This window comes from Mobula hypostoma, chromosome 2, assembly GCF_963921235.1.
Source record: "Mobula hypostoma chromosome 2, sMobHyp1.1, whole genome shotgun sequence".
In the NCBI taxonomy this organism is placed as follows: domain Eukaryota; kingdom Metazoa; phylum Chordata; class Chondrichthyes; order Myliobatiformes; family Myliobatidae; genus Mobula; species Mobula hypostoma.
In genome coordinates this window covers 166,506,053-166,523,243 of record NC_086098.1, presented here as the reverse complement: position 1 = coordinate 166,523,243, position 17,191 = coordinate 166,506,053, and the positions used below count along the sequence as shown (strand labels likewise).

Sequence of the window (17,191 nt, the reverse complement as noted above, 5' to 3'; positions counted from 1 at the left end):
GAAGCAATTCTCTACTACCACTCTTTGGCTTCTTCCATTGAGCCAATGTCTGATCCAATTTACCACCTCTCCATGTATACCTAGCGACTGAATTTTCCTAACTAACCTCCCATGCGGGACCTTGTCAAAGGCCTTACTGAAGTCCATGTAGACAATATCCACTGGCAACAAAGGGAAGTAATGTTGAATGGGATGCATTTCACTCTTCATTGTAGAGCTACAGGGAGCAAAAGTGTTCACCGAATGTAGAATGCACACTTCAGACATTGTCCCTTCCTATCATTCCAGAAAGGGAATGGACCAACCAGGAGTTATAGTCCAGATTTAGTGCATACCTTGCCACCTATGCAACATTGAAAATCAGATAAAACCTAAATCTACAGACCTGCCATCTTAATTCTTCTACAGACTCGTTCAGTCTAGATCATAGCAATCAGAAAACAAAGGAAATTCATACCTGGATCAAGTCTCTGCTGGGTCACCACCAATAGTTCAGGATTACTCATTTGTGGCATCCAATTGTGAGGATTTGTGAGGGTTTTTCATCTGCAAGGTGAGCTCCGTTCCCAAATAAGATGCGATGTATACATCTTCAGAATGTGTGTAAAAGCTGAAAAAAATATGCTAGCCATGCATAATTATCAAAGATTAATGGTGACTACCTATTAGATAGCAGATGGCATCTTACGAATTGCATATCATGGTGACAGAGAGACTTGGTGGCATCTGATTGAATGGATCATAAAGACATAGGAGCAGGATTGGGCCATTCAACCCATCAAATCTGCTCTTATTAACCCTCTCAACCCCATTCTCCTGCCTTCTCCCCATAACCTTTGATAACCTGATGAGTCAAGAACCTATCAACCTCTGCTTTAAATTTACCCGGTGATTCTCTGCTCTCAAAAAAAGCTCTCCAGTTAATCCCACAGCCAGCAAATCTTTCCTATCCACTTTATTTATCCAATTGCTTTTGAATGTTATTATTGAATCTATTTTCCCCACCCTCTCAGGCAACACCTTACAGATCATAATTAGGTGTGTTTACAAAGTTTTGCTCATCTTGCCCCAGTAAACAGTTGATCTGGTCATTCAAAACTGCTTGTGTCTAAACTAGAACTTGGTTCAGATTGGCAATTGCTGGGACTGAGTTAAGTTGTAATTTTTTTTCTGAAAAGTGGCTTTATTCATTATCTTACAACAGAATGTGGCAACAGCTTTATTTTACAGACAACAGGCACCCACAGAAAATAATATTTTAAGTCAAGGTTACAGCATCATATTTAGTGGATGCATGAGTTTGACAGGGATTTATTCACTTATGGAAAATGTTATACAGTGGAATGGAATAAGGTAACAACAAGCCATAAATTGTTACGTAGAATTTACAAGAACTTGCAATTTCTGTACACAAAATGTGTTCATCTAGGAGTAACACACATTGAGGGGTAGGTATAATCGTTCAATAAAATACATAGCGGTGTAAATCTCTTTTGCCCTTGACCTGGCTTTAAACTGGGAGATGTTCTTAAATCTGGACTTGCAGAACATCGAGCGTTAAATTTATATCATATGTACAGTGTAACTCCTCACATTTAAAATATTTTAACACTGATAATTTCTAAAGGGTGCTTCTTTGAGGTAAGCATTAATATTTGACAGTGTTGTTTAACAGACAATGACAAGAATTAAAGGGACTGTTTTAAAAAAGTTAATAATTCTAATCAGATAAGACTGCTGATTTACAGATCTCAAACAGAATTGACAAAAATTCAAAACACTTGATTAAAAGTGAAGTGTCAGTTTTTAGCACCTTCTCATGAACATATAAGACACTTTTGGTACCAGGATCTGAAATGTTGATCAATTGTCTTTTTTCATCGTTGTCTCTTTCTATTCATCCAATATCAGGGCTGTGCTTCAAGTTTTCTTAGTTGCTTCTGGGATCATCCACTTCATGATTTTTTGGAAGATCCGGCTTTTACTGCCGAAACAGCTCCCTGACAGGCGGAGGTGTCGCAGATTCCTGGTGTTCCCATAGCACCATTCCTTCCAGGTCGTCCAGGTTCTCCTGGATAGCCTGGGTCTCCCTGCTGCCCATCACGTCCATTTTTACTGAGTCCCATTGCACCTGGGGGACCTATAAATGGCAAAGAGATGGAAAAAATCACAGAAGTCACTGGATATACTTAAAGCAGTGGGTGATAGGTTCTTGATTAGTAAGGGTGTCTAAGGTTACGGGGGGGAAAGCAGGAGAATGAGGTTGAGATAATAAATCAGTCATGATGGAATGACGGAGTAGACTCGATTGACCAAATGGCTTGTAGTCTTAAAACTCTAGGAGACAAGTCCTTAATAATATTCAAGGAATTTTGTTGCAGAATTACAGGTCATTAAAAAGCTAATAACAAAATCAGGTAGTATCCATGTAGCTGCTTTCAAATGTGCAAATATTTGAAGGTGCTTCCCAGTGGCCATTACCACTTAAAGGTAAAGAATTGTGTTCCTTTCTTCTATCATTGGATTAAATAGTCTATAGAACAAACAGGCCCTTGGGCCTATAATGTTGTGTAGACCTTTTAACCCTAACCCTAACCCATTCTAAGATCAATCTAACCCTTCCCTCCCTCATAGCCTCCATTTTTCCGTCATTCAAGTGCCTATCTAAGAGTCTCTTAAGTGTCCCTAATGTATCTGCCTCAACCATCACTCCTGACAGTGTGTTCCACGCACCCACCACTCTCTGTGTAAAAAGACCTTCCTTTGACATTCCCCCCTTTGCTCCCACACCTTAAATTAATCCCCCCTTGTATTAGCCATTTTTGCTAGGAAAAATTCTCTGGCTGACCACATGATCTATACCTCATATCATCTTGAACATCTCTATCAAGTCACCTGTCATCCTCCTATGCTCCAAAAAGGGGAAAAAAAGATCCTATCTCGCTCAACCCATATGACCATATTTTTAATATTCTTTCTTTTTTAAGGTTACATTTGTTGGAACCATTTTAGGATCTATAGAATTTTGGAAGATGACCAGTGCACTGACTCTCTCCAAAGCCATCTCTTTTTAAAGCTGGTCCTGGAGATACGTATATTGCTCTTCAGTCCCATTAAATCTTTTACTAATACTAATTTCTTTGAATTCCTTATTTACTCCAGACCTGTAATAATCCACTATTTCCAAGAGGTTTCTGAGCATTTTTCAGTTTAGTAAGGCATCTGACAAGGTCTCGCATTTAGGCTGGTCCAAAAGGCTAAGCAACATGGGATCCAAGGCAAGCTGACTAATTTGATCTAAAATTGTACAGTTGGAATGATGTTCACTGATTGGAAGTCTGTGACTAATTCTGTACTGCAGGGATCCATGCTGGGACCTTTGCTATTTCTGAAGAGCAAGCTTGCAGATGACACAATAATTAGTGGTGGTGTAGATAGCGAGGATGGTGTTGTAAGGCTGCAGCAAGATGCAGATCCAATGAAAAATTGGATCAAACAATATCAGATGGCGTTCTACCCAATGGCAACACATTTGGAAAGTCATTTGGTAAATGGTTGGGCACTGAAGAATGTTGATGAACAGAGACACCTAGAGGTCTTATTCCATAGTTCTGTGGAAGTTTCAACATAGGTTGACAGGGTAGTGAAGTATATGTACATGGCATGCGTCAGGGTATAGAATATGAAAGATTCAAGAGACTGCAGAAGCAGGAATCCTGGAGCAAAAATAAACTACTGGAGGATCTCAGCAAATCAACAAGTTCAGCAGCATCTTCGAGGGGGGAGGGTAGTTGGTAAAGGATTTGTCAACATTTTGGGTCAAGATGCTGCATTATAGGAAGTTGGGACATTGTGTTGCGACTTACAAGACACTAGTCCATATGAAGTTTGAGTATTGTACTCATTTCAGGTCTCCACACGAATGTGCTTGAGAGACTGCTGTGAAATTCACCAGGATGTTGTCTGGATTGGAGGACTTTAGTTTTCGGGGAGAGAGAGGATATGCTGGGCTTGTTTTCCCAGCAGTGAACGAGACCGAGGGGTGACCTGATATACGAGACTATGAAAGGCAAAGACATAATAGTCAAAATCTTCTTTTCATCACAAAAAAAGGATATTTTTAAAAAGCGGTCAGATATACTAACTACATTTAAGAGACATTTAAAGGTAGGGATTGGGAGAAATTGATTTTTAGTAGTGTACAAATGGAAGAATGTGATTCAGAAGTGGCCTTTACACAATTTTGGGGCAAACTATTGAATAGGATATAGAAATATTGGGGTGGTCAGGAGGCACTGTGGTTATGGTAACCAGCGATCGGGGTTCAATCTCCGCCACGGTCTGTAAGGAGTTTGTACATCCTCTCCATGACCAGATGTGCTTCCTCCAGTCACTTCACTTTCTACCTACATTACAGAGATCGGGTGGTGTGGATTTGTTGGGCTGGAAGGACCTATTACTGTGCTGTATCTCTAGACAAAATAAGTACTGTAGTTTGTAGATTTGCATTTTCCCATTTTTAGTTATTTACCAATACTGTTTTCATTTTCACATCGCACTGATGCTGGAATACAAATCTTCGATTTTTTTTCCCAAATGAAAATGACTATGTAGAAACTGAACATGAATTATTTGAAGCCATTTTGGAGGAGTTGCTATAGTACAACTAAACGATTCCTGTGAATGGAGGCACATCCACAGAGTGTAGTTCAGAGATACCTATAAGAGGTGTTGAACCTACAGACACTTTTCCCCTGGGCAGAAATGGCAACGTCTTGTTGCCAACACAGAGAAAAATCAACAGTGGGCTAAAAAGAAGATCTGAGGATAAACGGTAAAAGGTTAATGAAGTTCCTAAAGGGGAAAAGAGAGACAGATAGATATTGAGAGAGAATTGCAGAGCCTGAGGCTCAGACAGATAAAGGCACATCCATTAATGATGGAGTGAAGGAATCTGAGGGATATTCCGGAAATGTTCCTGATATTCCAGAAGACAGCTGAGTTGGACGAGGTTACAGAGATAAGAGATTTCATTGACAGAGTTTGGTTCATCAACGAGACCAACATCATGGGAGCTGCATGGCCTTGATTGCTGCATGGACCAGGCCCTCATGCTGCTGCATCACCTACTACAGACATTCAGGGCAGGTTGAGCCAGAGGTGGTGTGGGAGAGAACAGACGTGCACTATGCTGGGTTGGGGCTGGCTCCCTACAGACTGGCTCTCCCATCGGGGCTACTCTTCAGTGTTCACTCCCTGAAAGACAAACTGATTTGTGGCTAACCCAGAGTGAGATGAGTAACTGCTGTGTTCTTGTTCTTGCAGAAAACTGGCTCCAGGACAACATCCCATGTACCATCACTCTCCAGGCCATGCTACTGCAGGACTTGTGCCAATATTATTTTCTGACTTTGTGTGCTCTGGTAACTATATGTGCCGTGTGTCTGTGTGACTGTATATACTGTGTTTTATACCTTGGCCCCAGAGGAACACTGTTTCATTTAGCTGTATACAGGTGTATGGTTGAATGACAATTACAATTACAGTTGAACTTAATTGAGAAATATTTTTCTGATTTTTGTTAAAAATTAAATTACATAATTGCACACCACAGGAACTTCTTTAAACATCAATCTGGGGCATAATGGTTAACATAAAAACACTTTCTTTAATATATTAACCACCAGGAAAATCACAGAGGATCCACCTTTGGAGGAGAACAAAATTAAGAGTACAAATTTGTAAACTTATTGCAAATAAAATAATTTTACAGCATACCTGGAGGTCCCTGAGGTCCCACTAAACCATCAATTCCTCGGCCAATAACACCCTTGTCGCCCTTTACACCAGAATCACCTTGAGTTGAGCAAACAGAAAGACAATGAGTGAGCATCGTTTCAGAGCCTTTTAATAATTAATGATTACAGCAAACACAAACTTCTGAAGGAACTCATGGGTTGAGGATGTAAGTTTGTAAATCTGGCAGGAGCAAAGTATGTTGGAATCGGTGAGGGTGGAGCGCTGCGGGAGGGGTGTGGGACAGAAGGAGTGTCAGGGATGGAGTGGTGTGGGTGCAGGCACACTCAGCCCTGAGACACTAGGCAAGGTAATTTGAGTTCAAGCAATTGGTTTATTGATCATTACAGAATGTCTCTCAGGTGCTTCCCACTCCCTCCCCTTTCCCTTCCCCTCTTCCCAACCACGATTCCCCTCTCCCTGCCCCCTTCCCACTCTTAGTCCACAATAGAGACCCATATCAATCAGGTTTATCATCACTCACATATGACAAAATTACTACAGTACTTTTAAAAAGCATTAGGCACCCTAGCTTTATGGTCTAAACCTCCTCCTGAATCCCAGTGAAGTCTGGTCAACCCTTAGCTCCTCCATTTACAAGCCACAGTGATGCATTACTGACAACACAAAGTATTGTGTGCAGTTCTGGTCACCTACCTACACAAAAGACATCAATAAGATTGAAAAAGTGCAGAGAAAACTTACAAGGATGTTGCTGGGACTGGAGGACCTGAGTTATCGGGAAAGGTGGAATAGGTAAGGACTTTATTTCTTAGAGTGTAGGAGAATGAAGGGAGATTTGATAGAGGTATACAGAATTATGAGTGGTATAGATAGTTAAAAGCTTATGTCAAAAAGCCAAAGAAGAATGGTTAAACCAGGAATGTGAGCAATTAGAAAGAATCCCTATTACTGACCCAAAAAAGTTACATCAACAAATCAAGAATATCACTGGTAAAAAGCTCCTCTGTTCTTCAGGTGGATGTTTGAAAGCAAAGGACGTGGGTACTGCCTGCTGGCCACTGATGGAGTAACAGCCCTCTACTGCTGCTCCTATTTTATTTACTTTTCTTTCCAACCTTTTGAAATACTATTGTTAGATGGGATATTACTTTAATATGACTACTAAAGCAGCTTTGGAAGCTATTACCAGTTCAATTCAGAAGCTTACTGAGGAGTTTCAACAGTTTAGAAAAGAAATCAGCATTGAAATTAAACAAATAGGTATGAAACTAGAAGATATTCAAGCAATTCTAACTGAACATGGTAAGAAGATGAAGGAACATGAAGATGTTATTACTTCACTGGACGGGAGAATGGATGATATGCAAAAGCCATGTGAAAAACAATTTAAGACCAACGAAATGATGAGACAGAAGATTATTGATTTGGAAAACAGAAGTAGGAGGAACAACTTAAGAATCTTGGGACATAAAGAACAAACGGAAGGAGATAATCCTAAAGAATTCTTTGCAAATCTTTTGATGGAATTATTCCCTGATATTATAAAGTCTCTGCCTTTGATTGATTGTGCTCACAGGTCACCTTCAAAATCTAAACCAAGATCAGTCATAATATGTTTCTATGAATTTCAAATAAAGTATCATCTGATTCATGCTGCCTGTGGAAAAGGTGTGATTGACTACCAAGATCAAAAGATATGTATTGTTCAAGATTTTTCATCAGAAGTTATGGCAGAACATGCTAAGTTCAAAAAAAGTTATGATGGAGTTATACAGTCAAAATTTTAAACCCTCTCTTCGTTCTCCGGCTCAACTGAGGATTATATTGGAAGACGGATCATTTAAATGGTTTTATACAAAGGAACAGGCGCAAGAATTTTTAGACTTAAAAAAAAATGAATGACTATATATATAGAATAGACTAAAAATCTTGCAAAAACAAATACTACATATTAAAAAATGACTTTAATATTTTTTAGTATGAATAATTGTTATTTCCGTTTGATAAATCCGTCTAAGCTTGTTTCTCACCGTATATTATTTGGTCTTGGTTGGAATAGCTGATAACCTTGAATTCTTGGAGCGGTTCCAACAGGCTTTCTAAGGAAATGTGTTTAGGGGAAATAGATAGTGGTTGCTCTATGACCGAGTTTCTCTCTTTGGGAGGGGGAGGAGAGATGAGGAGTCTATTTTTCTTGAAGCTAATTTGGGAATCTAGTCAATTCTGTTGCTTAGTTAATATATTTCAAGGTTTATTATTTGGGTTTAATATACATTTTTCTGATTGCTATTTTAATCTTTCTTATAAGGAGCCTTAAAATGGATCAAAGTATTAATTTACTTAGTTTTAATGTAAAAGGACTAAATTACCCCGTGAAAAGAAATAAGATTTTTGCCTATATTAAAAAACTTAAGGTACACATTGTTTTTCTTCAAGAAACACATGTACGAAAGTGTGACAATTCACGCTTTTTAAAAAATCGATGGAGATGGTCTCATTTTCTTTCTTTGTTTCAGGCCAAAGCCAGAGGGGTTTCGATCCTCATAGATAATGAAATTCCCTTTGTTCAACATAAAGTAATTTCTGATACTAATGGGCATTTTGTTATAGTATCAGGGAAACTAAATAACAAATTATTGGTATTTGCCAATGTATATGCTCCGAATATAGATGACCCAGGTTTCTTTGAGCGTTTTTTTTTTTCATTTTTGCCAGATCTAAGTCTGTACTTTTTGGTGATGGGTGGAGAATTTAATTGCTGCTTAGATCCAGTTTTAGATAATTCATCCTTTAAATCAATGATACCAAATAAATCAGCTGTGTTTATCAAATCTTTTTTAATGAAATGTGGCATTGTTGATGCCTGGCATTTTTTTTCATCCAGTAGATAAGGAATATTCATTTTTTTCTCATGTTCATCATACATATTCTAGGATTGATTATTTTTTATTGATAGCCAAAAGATTCCATTAGTTCGATCTTGTGAATATAAAGAGATTGCTGTTTCAGATTACACTCCTGTGTTTCTCTCTTTAAATCTTCTTGGTCTTCTTCAAACAAATAGATTTTGGCGATTTAATCTAACTTTGTTATCTGATAAAGATTTTTTAAAGTTTATGGAGAGACAAATTACCTTTATTTTGAAGAGAATATGTTAGAGGAGAATTCTAGTCTTATCAGATGGGATGCTTTTAAGGCGTATATTAGAGGACAAATTATTTCTTATACTGCAAGTATTAAGAGGAAAGCTAATAAAGAGAGAAGTGATTTAGCTAATCAGCTGAAACAGTTAGACCAAGAGTATGTCTTGGCTCCAGAACCTGCTTTATATAAAAGACGTGTTGAAAATAAAACTAAATATGATCTTCTTTTAACTTATCCAATTGAAACCCAACTCCTAAAAGATAAAAGTCAATTTTATATTCATGGAGATAAAACAAGTAAATTATTGGCTGATCAAATTAAAACCTTTAGAGCTAAACAACAGATTAAAGAAATATGCAAAGCTAATGGTGATAGGACAACTGATTATTTAGAAATAAATGATATTTTCATAGAATTTTTCTCTAAATTTTATAGTTCTGAATCTTCCAAGGATGATACTGTACTGATCAAATTTTTAGATCAACTAATCCTGCAATTTCTGCTGACAACAGAAAATTGTTAGAACAACCTATTTCTTTTGAGGAAATGGTTGCGGCTGTGAGCTCATTACGTTTGAGGAAAGCTCCCAGTTCAGATGGATTTTCTGGAGAATTTTACGAGGCCTTTTCCTTATTGCTTATACCTCACTTATGTTCAATTTTTTCGGATTCATTTGTCGGGCAGACTCCCTCAATCTTTTTATGAGGCTTCTATTTCGCTCATTCTTAAAAAGAATAAGGATCCAACTGAATGCTCTTCTTATAGACCAATTTCTTTACTTAATGTTGATGCTAAGATCTTATCTAAAGTTTTGGCCCATACGATTGAAAATATTTTACCATCTGTCATTTTTGATAACCAAACCAGATTTATCAAAAATCAATATTCTCACTTTAGTATTCACCAGTTATTAAATGTTATTTATTCTCCTTCAAAGATGGTATTGGAATGTGTGGTATCCCTAGAAGCTGAGAAAGCTTTCGGCAGAGTTGAATGGAATTATTTATTTAAAGCTCTAGAAAAATTTAATTTTGGACCTGTTTTCATTCAATGGATTAAATTACTTTATTTAGCTCCTTCTGCTAGGGTTATCACTAATTTTCATAACTCCAAACCATTTAAGCTTCAACGTGGCACGAGACAAGGTTGTCCGTTGAGCCATTTGCTTTTTGATCTGGCCTTAGAACCCTTAGCCATTGCTTTTCGAGAATCTAATGATATCATCGGTATTTTAAGGAGAGACACTATTCATAAAGTCTCGTTGTATGCTGATGATTTGTTGCTATTTATTTCTAATGTTGAGACTTCATTACCCCATGTGCTTTCTTTACTCTCCTGTTTCAGCCAGTTTTCAGGTTATAAATTAAACCTACATGAAAGCGAACTTTTCCCTTTGAACAATTTTATACCAACAAATTCTAACCTTCCTTTTAAAATTGTAAGAAACCAATTTACCTATTTAGGTGTAACAATCACTAAAAATTATAAGTGTGTATTTAAAGAAAATTTTCTTACTCTATTGAATCATGTAAAAAGAATACTATTAAATTGGTTGCCTCTTTCATTACTGTTAATTGGTCGAATTAACTATCAAACTGAATACCTAAATTTATATATCTTTTTCAGGCATTGCTGGTTTTCATTCCTACATCCTCACTTTTTGATTCTCTTGACTCTATTATATCTTCTTATATATGGAAGAATAAGCGTTCTAGATTAAATAAAATTCATCTTCAGAAAGATAAAAAGAATGGAGGATTAGCCTTACCAAATTTTAGATTTTATTCTTGGGCAGTTAATAAGAAATCTTACATTTTGGTTATATTATATAAATTGTGAGGATTGCCTGATGTGGGTTTTTTTAGAAGCTAATTCTGTTAATAAATTCTCTTTTATTTCTCTTCTTGGATCCCCACTTCCTTTGTCTCTGAGTAAGTTAATTGATAATCTGGTAGTTAAACACACTATGAGGATTTGGACACAATTCCAAAAATATTTTGGCTTATTGAGATTTTCTCTCTCGAGTCCCATTTTTTTCTAATTATTTTTTTAAACCCTCTATGATTGATGTGGCTTTTAAAGAATGGGATAGATTAGGTATTAAATGCTTTCAGGACTTGTTTGTAGAGGGAAGTCTTTTCTCATTTAAACAATTGTCAACTAAGTATAGTTTACCCAAATCTCTTTTTTTTTGATATCTACGAATAAGAGATTTTTTACAGTCTCAAATAATTACATTTCATAAAAGTCCTGATAAGAACCTACTTAGATGTAATCTTTAATCTGAAACCTTTTTATAATGGATCTATATCTAATATTTATAATATGCTGTTGGGAATGAGAAGTGTTCCTTTAAATAAAATTAAAAATCTTTGGGAACAAGATTTATAGACTTCAATTTCTGAGGAAACTTGGAATCAAATTTTTAAATTGGTCAACACTTCATTGTTATGTGCCCGTCACTCTCTCCTTCAATTTAAAGTGGTCCATAGGACCCATATGACTAAGGATAAGTTGTTTCGTTTTTATTTAGATATATCTCCGTATTGTGATAAATGTAATAATGGAGAAGCTTCACTCATTCGTATGTTTTAGACATGTCTGAGTCTTGGAAAATATTGGAAAGAAGTATTTCAAACCTTTTCGATACTTTTTAAAGTAAATTTCAAGCCTAATCCTTTGACTGCTTTATTTGGTATTGTTGGAAGAAAGGATATTATTTTGGAGCCATCTTATTTGCACATTTTGGCTTCTATGTCTCTTATCGCCAGAAGGATGCTTTTGCTTAAATGGACAGATGTGGCCCCTCCTATTCACGGCCAATGGTTACGTGATGTGATGTCATGTTTAAGTTTAGAGAAGATTCGATGTTCAATCTTTGAATCTAATCAAGACTTTCAAACATTGTAGGGACCCTTTCTGAATTATTTTCAAAACCTTTGATTTGCTGTTAAAGCACAGATGATGACGAACAATTTTTTTCCTTTTTTTTTCTATTAATCAGCTTCGGTCTTGGTAGTGGGTTAGATTTTTTTAATATAAAAAAATTATTATTTTTCAACGTTACGAACTAATTGATTTGTACGAAAGGAGTCTTTACATGTGATTTAGTTTAATGCATTGACATATATATATATATTTTCCGGTACTCTGTATTCTGGTACTCTATACTTATATATAAATTAATAAAAAATATTGGAAAGAAAGCAAAGGATGGTACCATTATCATGGAAAAAGATGAGATTATGAACAGATGGACTAAGTATATTCAGGAATTGTTTGAAGACGATCAAGGCAAAAAAACAGAAATTAAGAAGAACATTGAAGGTCCAAGTATTTAAAAATCTGAAGTTCGTAATGCAATAAATAAGATGAAGAAAGGAAAGGCAGCAGGTCCTAATGAATTAGTAACAGAACAAATTATCGCCCTTGAAGATTATGGAATTCAAAAACTTACTGATTTAATCAATGACATTTATGAGACTGGAATAATACCACAAGAGATGAAAAAAATCAGTATTTATCACTCTTCCTAAAAAACCTGAGCAATAGAATGTGAATTACATAGGACCATAAGTTTAATGAGTCATATCACCAAGATACTTCTAAGAATTTTGATGACAAGAGCTAAAAGTAAGATACAAACTGAGAACAATGTGGTTTTGTGAAAGACAAAGGTACAAGAAAGGTGATATTGATGTTAAGGATACTATTAGAATGAGCTATTCAAGTGCAAAAAGATTTATTTGTTTGTTTTATCGACTACACAAAAGCATTTGATAAAGTGAAGCACAATAAGTTATTCGAAATATTACAGGAAACTCTAGATCTAGATTCGAAAGACCTCCGCCTAATCAGAAATCTGTACTGGGAACAAACTACCGCTGTAAGAATAGATGGAGAAGTGAGTCAGTTTACGAAAATCAAGAGAGGCGTTAGACAAGTGTGTGTTTTCTCCCCTGATTTGTTTAATGTGTATAGTGAAACAGTATAGCAAAAAATAAGAGACATCTTGGGAATCAAAGTTGGCGGTGAAAACATCAATAATTTTAGATATGCGGATGACACTGTGTTAATTGCAAGTATGGAGGAAGAACTACAAAACTTAATTGATATAGTTGTTGAAGAAAGTGCAGAAATGGGTCTATCTATCAATTGCAAAAAGACAGAATGTATGGTGATATCCAAAAAGAAGGAGAATCCTATCTGCAGGCTCAGAATAAACGGGGAAGACATAAAACAAGTACAGAACTTTTGCTACTTAGGAAGCTGGGTGACATCAGATGGCAGGTGTGACATGGACAGCAAAAGAATAGGGATGGCAAAAGACACCTTTACGAGAATGAAGAGTATACTGACCAACACTAAACTAGGCATGACAACCCGCCTAAGAGCACTGAAATGTTACGTTTATCCAGTTATGTTATATGGCTCAGAATGTTGGACAATATCTAGTAACGTGAGGAAACGAATTGAAGCAGCAGAGATGTGGTTTTTGAGGAAGATGCAAAGAATATCATGGACGAAACGAATATCTAATGAGGATGTCATGAACAGAGCAAACACAAAAAGAGAAATGATGTGTGAGATCATGAAAAGGCAACGTAACTTCATTGGACATGTGATTAGGAAAGAGGAGTTAGAATGCACGGTAATTATGGGAAAGATTGAAGGGAAGAAAGCAAGAGGAAGGCAAAGACAAATGATGATGGAGACAGCAGCCAGAGAACTGGAAATGAATACCAATGAATTGATCCACTTGACCTGAAACAGGAGTGTGTGGGCCATGGCAGTCAAAGCTCAAACTGGACATGGCACCGAATGATGATGATGATGATGATAGATAGTGTAAATGCAAGCAGACTTTTTCCACTGAGGTTGGGTGGAACTACCACTAGAGGTCATGGGTTAGGGTGGCAGTGAAATGTTTAAGAGAAACATGAGGGGAAACTTCTTCACTCAGAGGGTGGTGAGTGCAGAAGAAGTTGCCAGTGGAAGTGGTGGATACAGGTTCAATTTCAACATTTAGGAGAAGTTTGGTTAAATATATGGATGGGAGGGGAATAGAGGGCTATGGCCTGGATGCAGGTCGACAGGACTAGGCAGCATAATAGTTCTGAATGGACTAGACTGTCTGAAGGGCCTGTTTCTGTGTTGTAGTGTTCCATGACTAATTTCTTTCTCTGCCTTTCAGGATAAGTAAGACAAACAGGAGATGCCAGTCTACAATGGTATAATAGTGCTGTTACTGGATCAGATATTCAAAGACATGGACTAACAATCCATGCTTCCAAGTTCAAATCCCACCACAGGAGCTGTGTAACTTAAATCCAATTATTTTAAATAATTTAACTATCTAGCTTATATCAGAAACAATAAACATCATAAAATCCCAGATGCATCCCTGATGTCCTCCAACTGTGCCACACTCATCAAAACCAGAATCGGGTTTAATATCAGTGTTGTTCTTCTTCTTCTCCAAGGATCATCAGTGGTGGAGAGCTTTGTGAGATCCTGAGATTGAGAGAGCAATGATGTCTGGAGCTTAGCTCCTGATAGGCCAACCCATGATGGTAAGACCATCTGTAAATTTGTCAATGATACAACTATTACTGGCAGAATCTCTGATAGTGATGAGGAGGTGTACAAAAGTGAGATAGATGAGCTGGTTGAGTGGTGTTACAGCAACAACCTCTCACTCAATGTCAGTAAGATCAAGGAATTGATTGTGGACTTCAGGAAACTGAAGTCAAGGGAACACACACCAGTTCTCAATGTGGGATCAGAAGTGGAAAGGGGTGAGCCTTTTCAAGTTTCTGGGTGTCAGCATCTCTGAGGACCTATCCTGGGCCCGAAATATTAATGCAAATACAAAGAAGGCATGACAGCTGCTATATTTCATTCAGAGTTTGAGAAAACTTGGTTTGCCAGCAAATACACTCGCAAATTTCTACAGATGTACCGTGGACAGCATTCCAACTGGTTGCATCATTGTCTGGAATGATGGGGACTCTGCACAGGATGAGGAAAAAGCTGCAGAAAGTTATAAACTCAACCAGCTCTGTCATGGACCTCGCCTCCCCAGCATCGAGGACATTTTCAAAAGGCAATGCCTCAGTGGTGTCCATCACTTGGGGTCCCAGTCACCCAGGACATGCCCTTTTCTCATTGCTACCATCAAGAAGGAGGTACAGGACTCTGAAGACACGCACTCATTGTTTCAGGAACAACTTCTTCCCCTCCGTCAAATTTCTGAATGGATAATAAACCCACATACTCATGAAACTCACTATTTCTATTTTGCTCTTTTTGCACTGCTTATTTAAGTTATTTTATATATATATTTCTTACTGTTATTTATAGTTTTTATAAATTATTATTATGTATTGCAATGACCTGCTGCCACAAAACAACTTTCACAATGTATACTAGCGATATGAAACAGATTCTCATTCTGAAGGTCAAGGGCTGGTTCCTATCAAAGAGTGATCCAACCAAAACCTCAATGGTGGAGCTGACACATGATTATAACACATCAAAATGGCAGTGAAGGGTCCCCAGTCATCTTCCACTCCATGCCACTGGACCTTGTTAGAGAGTGGATCCCCTTTTACCCCTTCTCTTATCCTCACCTGCCTATCACCTTCTCTCGGTGCCCTTCCTCCTCCTCTTTTTCCCATGGTCTACTCTCCTATCAGATTCATTCTTCTTCAGTTCTTCACCTCTTCCACCTGTCACCTTCCAGCTTCTTACTTTATTCCCCCGCCTCAGTCCACCCACTTATCCCCTCACCTTCTCTCACCTATCATCTGCCAGCTTATACTCCTTACACTCCCACCACCTTTTTATTTTGGCTTCTGCTCCCTTCCTTTACAGTCCTGATGAAGAGTCTTGGACGGAAAAGTCGATTGTTTATTCCTGTTCAAAGATGATGCCTGTTGAGTTCCTCCAGCGTCTTGTGTGCTCCTCAAATTTCATCTATATTTCATCTTTACATGTTTCAGTAGAAGGTAGACTTGGTGACCCGAGCAGTCACGCACCGACTGACCCGCCTTTCTCTGCGTGAAGTGAAATCCTTGCAACTTGCTCTTACCTCGAGGGCCAGTATCCCCAAGCTCTCCTGGTGGTCCGCTCAATCCTGGGGAACCTCGCTTGCCGGGGTGACCAACTTGCCCCTTCTGCCCTGGTACTCCAGGAGGACCTGGAGGTCCACGTCGTCCGATCATCCCAGGCATCAGTGGCCTCCGCAGGTTGTTAGCTAACAAGGCAATTTGATCTGGAATAGGAAATAAGCAAAACAAGTTCAATTCTCACTGTTCTCACTGCTGGTGGAATTTAACCAGAGTTCCTAAACTCAGATAGTTGTTGGCATACATCAGGAGTCTGAGCGAATAATTTTCACTGACAATCAAGGATTTATTTATCAAGGATTAAGGATCAACATTGTTCACATTTTACGGATACGGGCGCCATGATAATGCACTGGTTACTGCAACGCTATTACAGCTCTGGGCGTTCCAGAGTGCAATTCTGGCACCGTCTGCAAGGAGTTTGTATGTACTCTCCATGACCTTGTGGGTTTCCTCCCACAGTCCAAAGACATACCGGTTAGTAGGTTAATTGGTCATTGTAAATTGTGTCCTGTGATTAGGCTGGTGTTAAATAGGTGGGTTGCCGGGTGGTGTGGCTCGGTAGGCAAGAAGGGCTTGTTCTGCGCTGTATCTCTAAATAAATAAATGTAAAATAAAATTTACACCTATTATCAATTTGCTATGGTGTGTTGGTCAGGGCTAAAATGCAACAAAAAACCCGTGACAATCATAATGAGTAAAAATGCATATAAAAAGTAAAGAATTATACATATATCATCATTATGTGCAGAGTTGTACAACGTGGGCAATCCTGGTTTTTCCATGACCATCATTGTTCTTGGCAAACTTTGCTTCAGCAGAGGTTTGCCATTGCCTTCTCCTGGGCAGTGTCTTTACAAGACGTGTGATGTCAGCCATTATCAGAGGTTGTCTGCCTGGTGTCAGTGGGCTTGTGATATGCATTAGCTGCTCATATGACCAGAAGATATAGGCCATTCAGCCCATTGAGTCTGCTCTGCCATTCTATCATGGCTGATCCTGGATCCCACTCAACCCCACACACCTGCCTTCTCGCTATATCCTTTGATGCCCTGACTGATCAGGAAACTGTCAACTTCCACCTTAAATATACCCACAGACTTGGCTTCCACTGTGGTCTGCAGCAGAGCATTCCACAGATTCACTACTCTGTGGCT

The 17,191-nt window shown here is 38.0% G+C and overlaps 1 protein-coding gene across 1 annotated transcript in view; it reads right to left on the bottom strand.

Annotated features, from left to right (window-relative positions):
- Window positions 1–1,193: 1,193 nt before the first annotated feature.
- Window positions 1,194–17,191, bottom strand: part of col9a3 (collagen, type IX, alpha 3) — a 213,701-nt gene continuing 197,703 nt past the window's right edge. The window contains exons 29-31 of the mRNA XM_063073738.1: window positions 15,998–16,180; window positions 5,779–5,856; window positions 1,194–2,140 (exon numbers count right to left, since the gene is read on the bottom strand). Coding sequence (XP_062929808.1) covers window positions 1,956–2,140; window positions 5,779–5,856; window positions 15,998–16,180 — 446 coding nt within the window. The 3' untranslated portion in view covers window positions 1,194–1,955. The remainder of the gene's footprint in view (window positions 2,141–5,778; window positions 5,857–15,997; window positions 16,181–17,191) is intronic.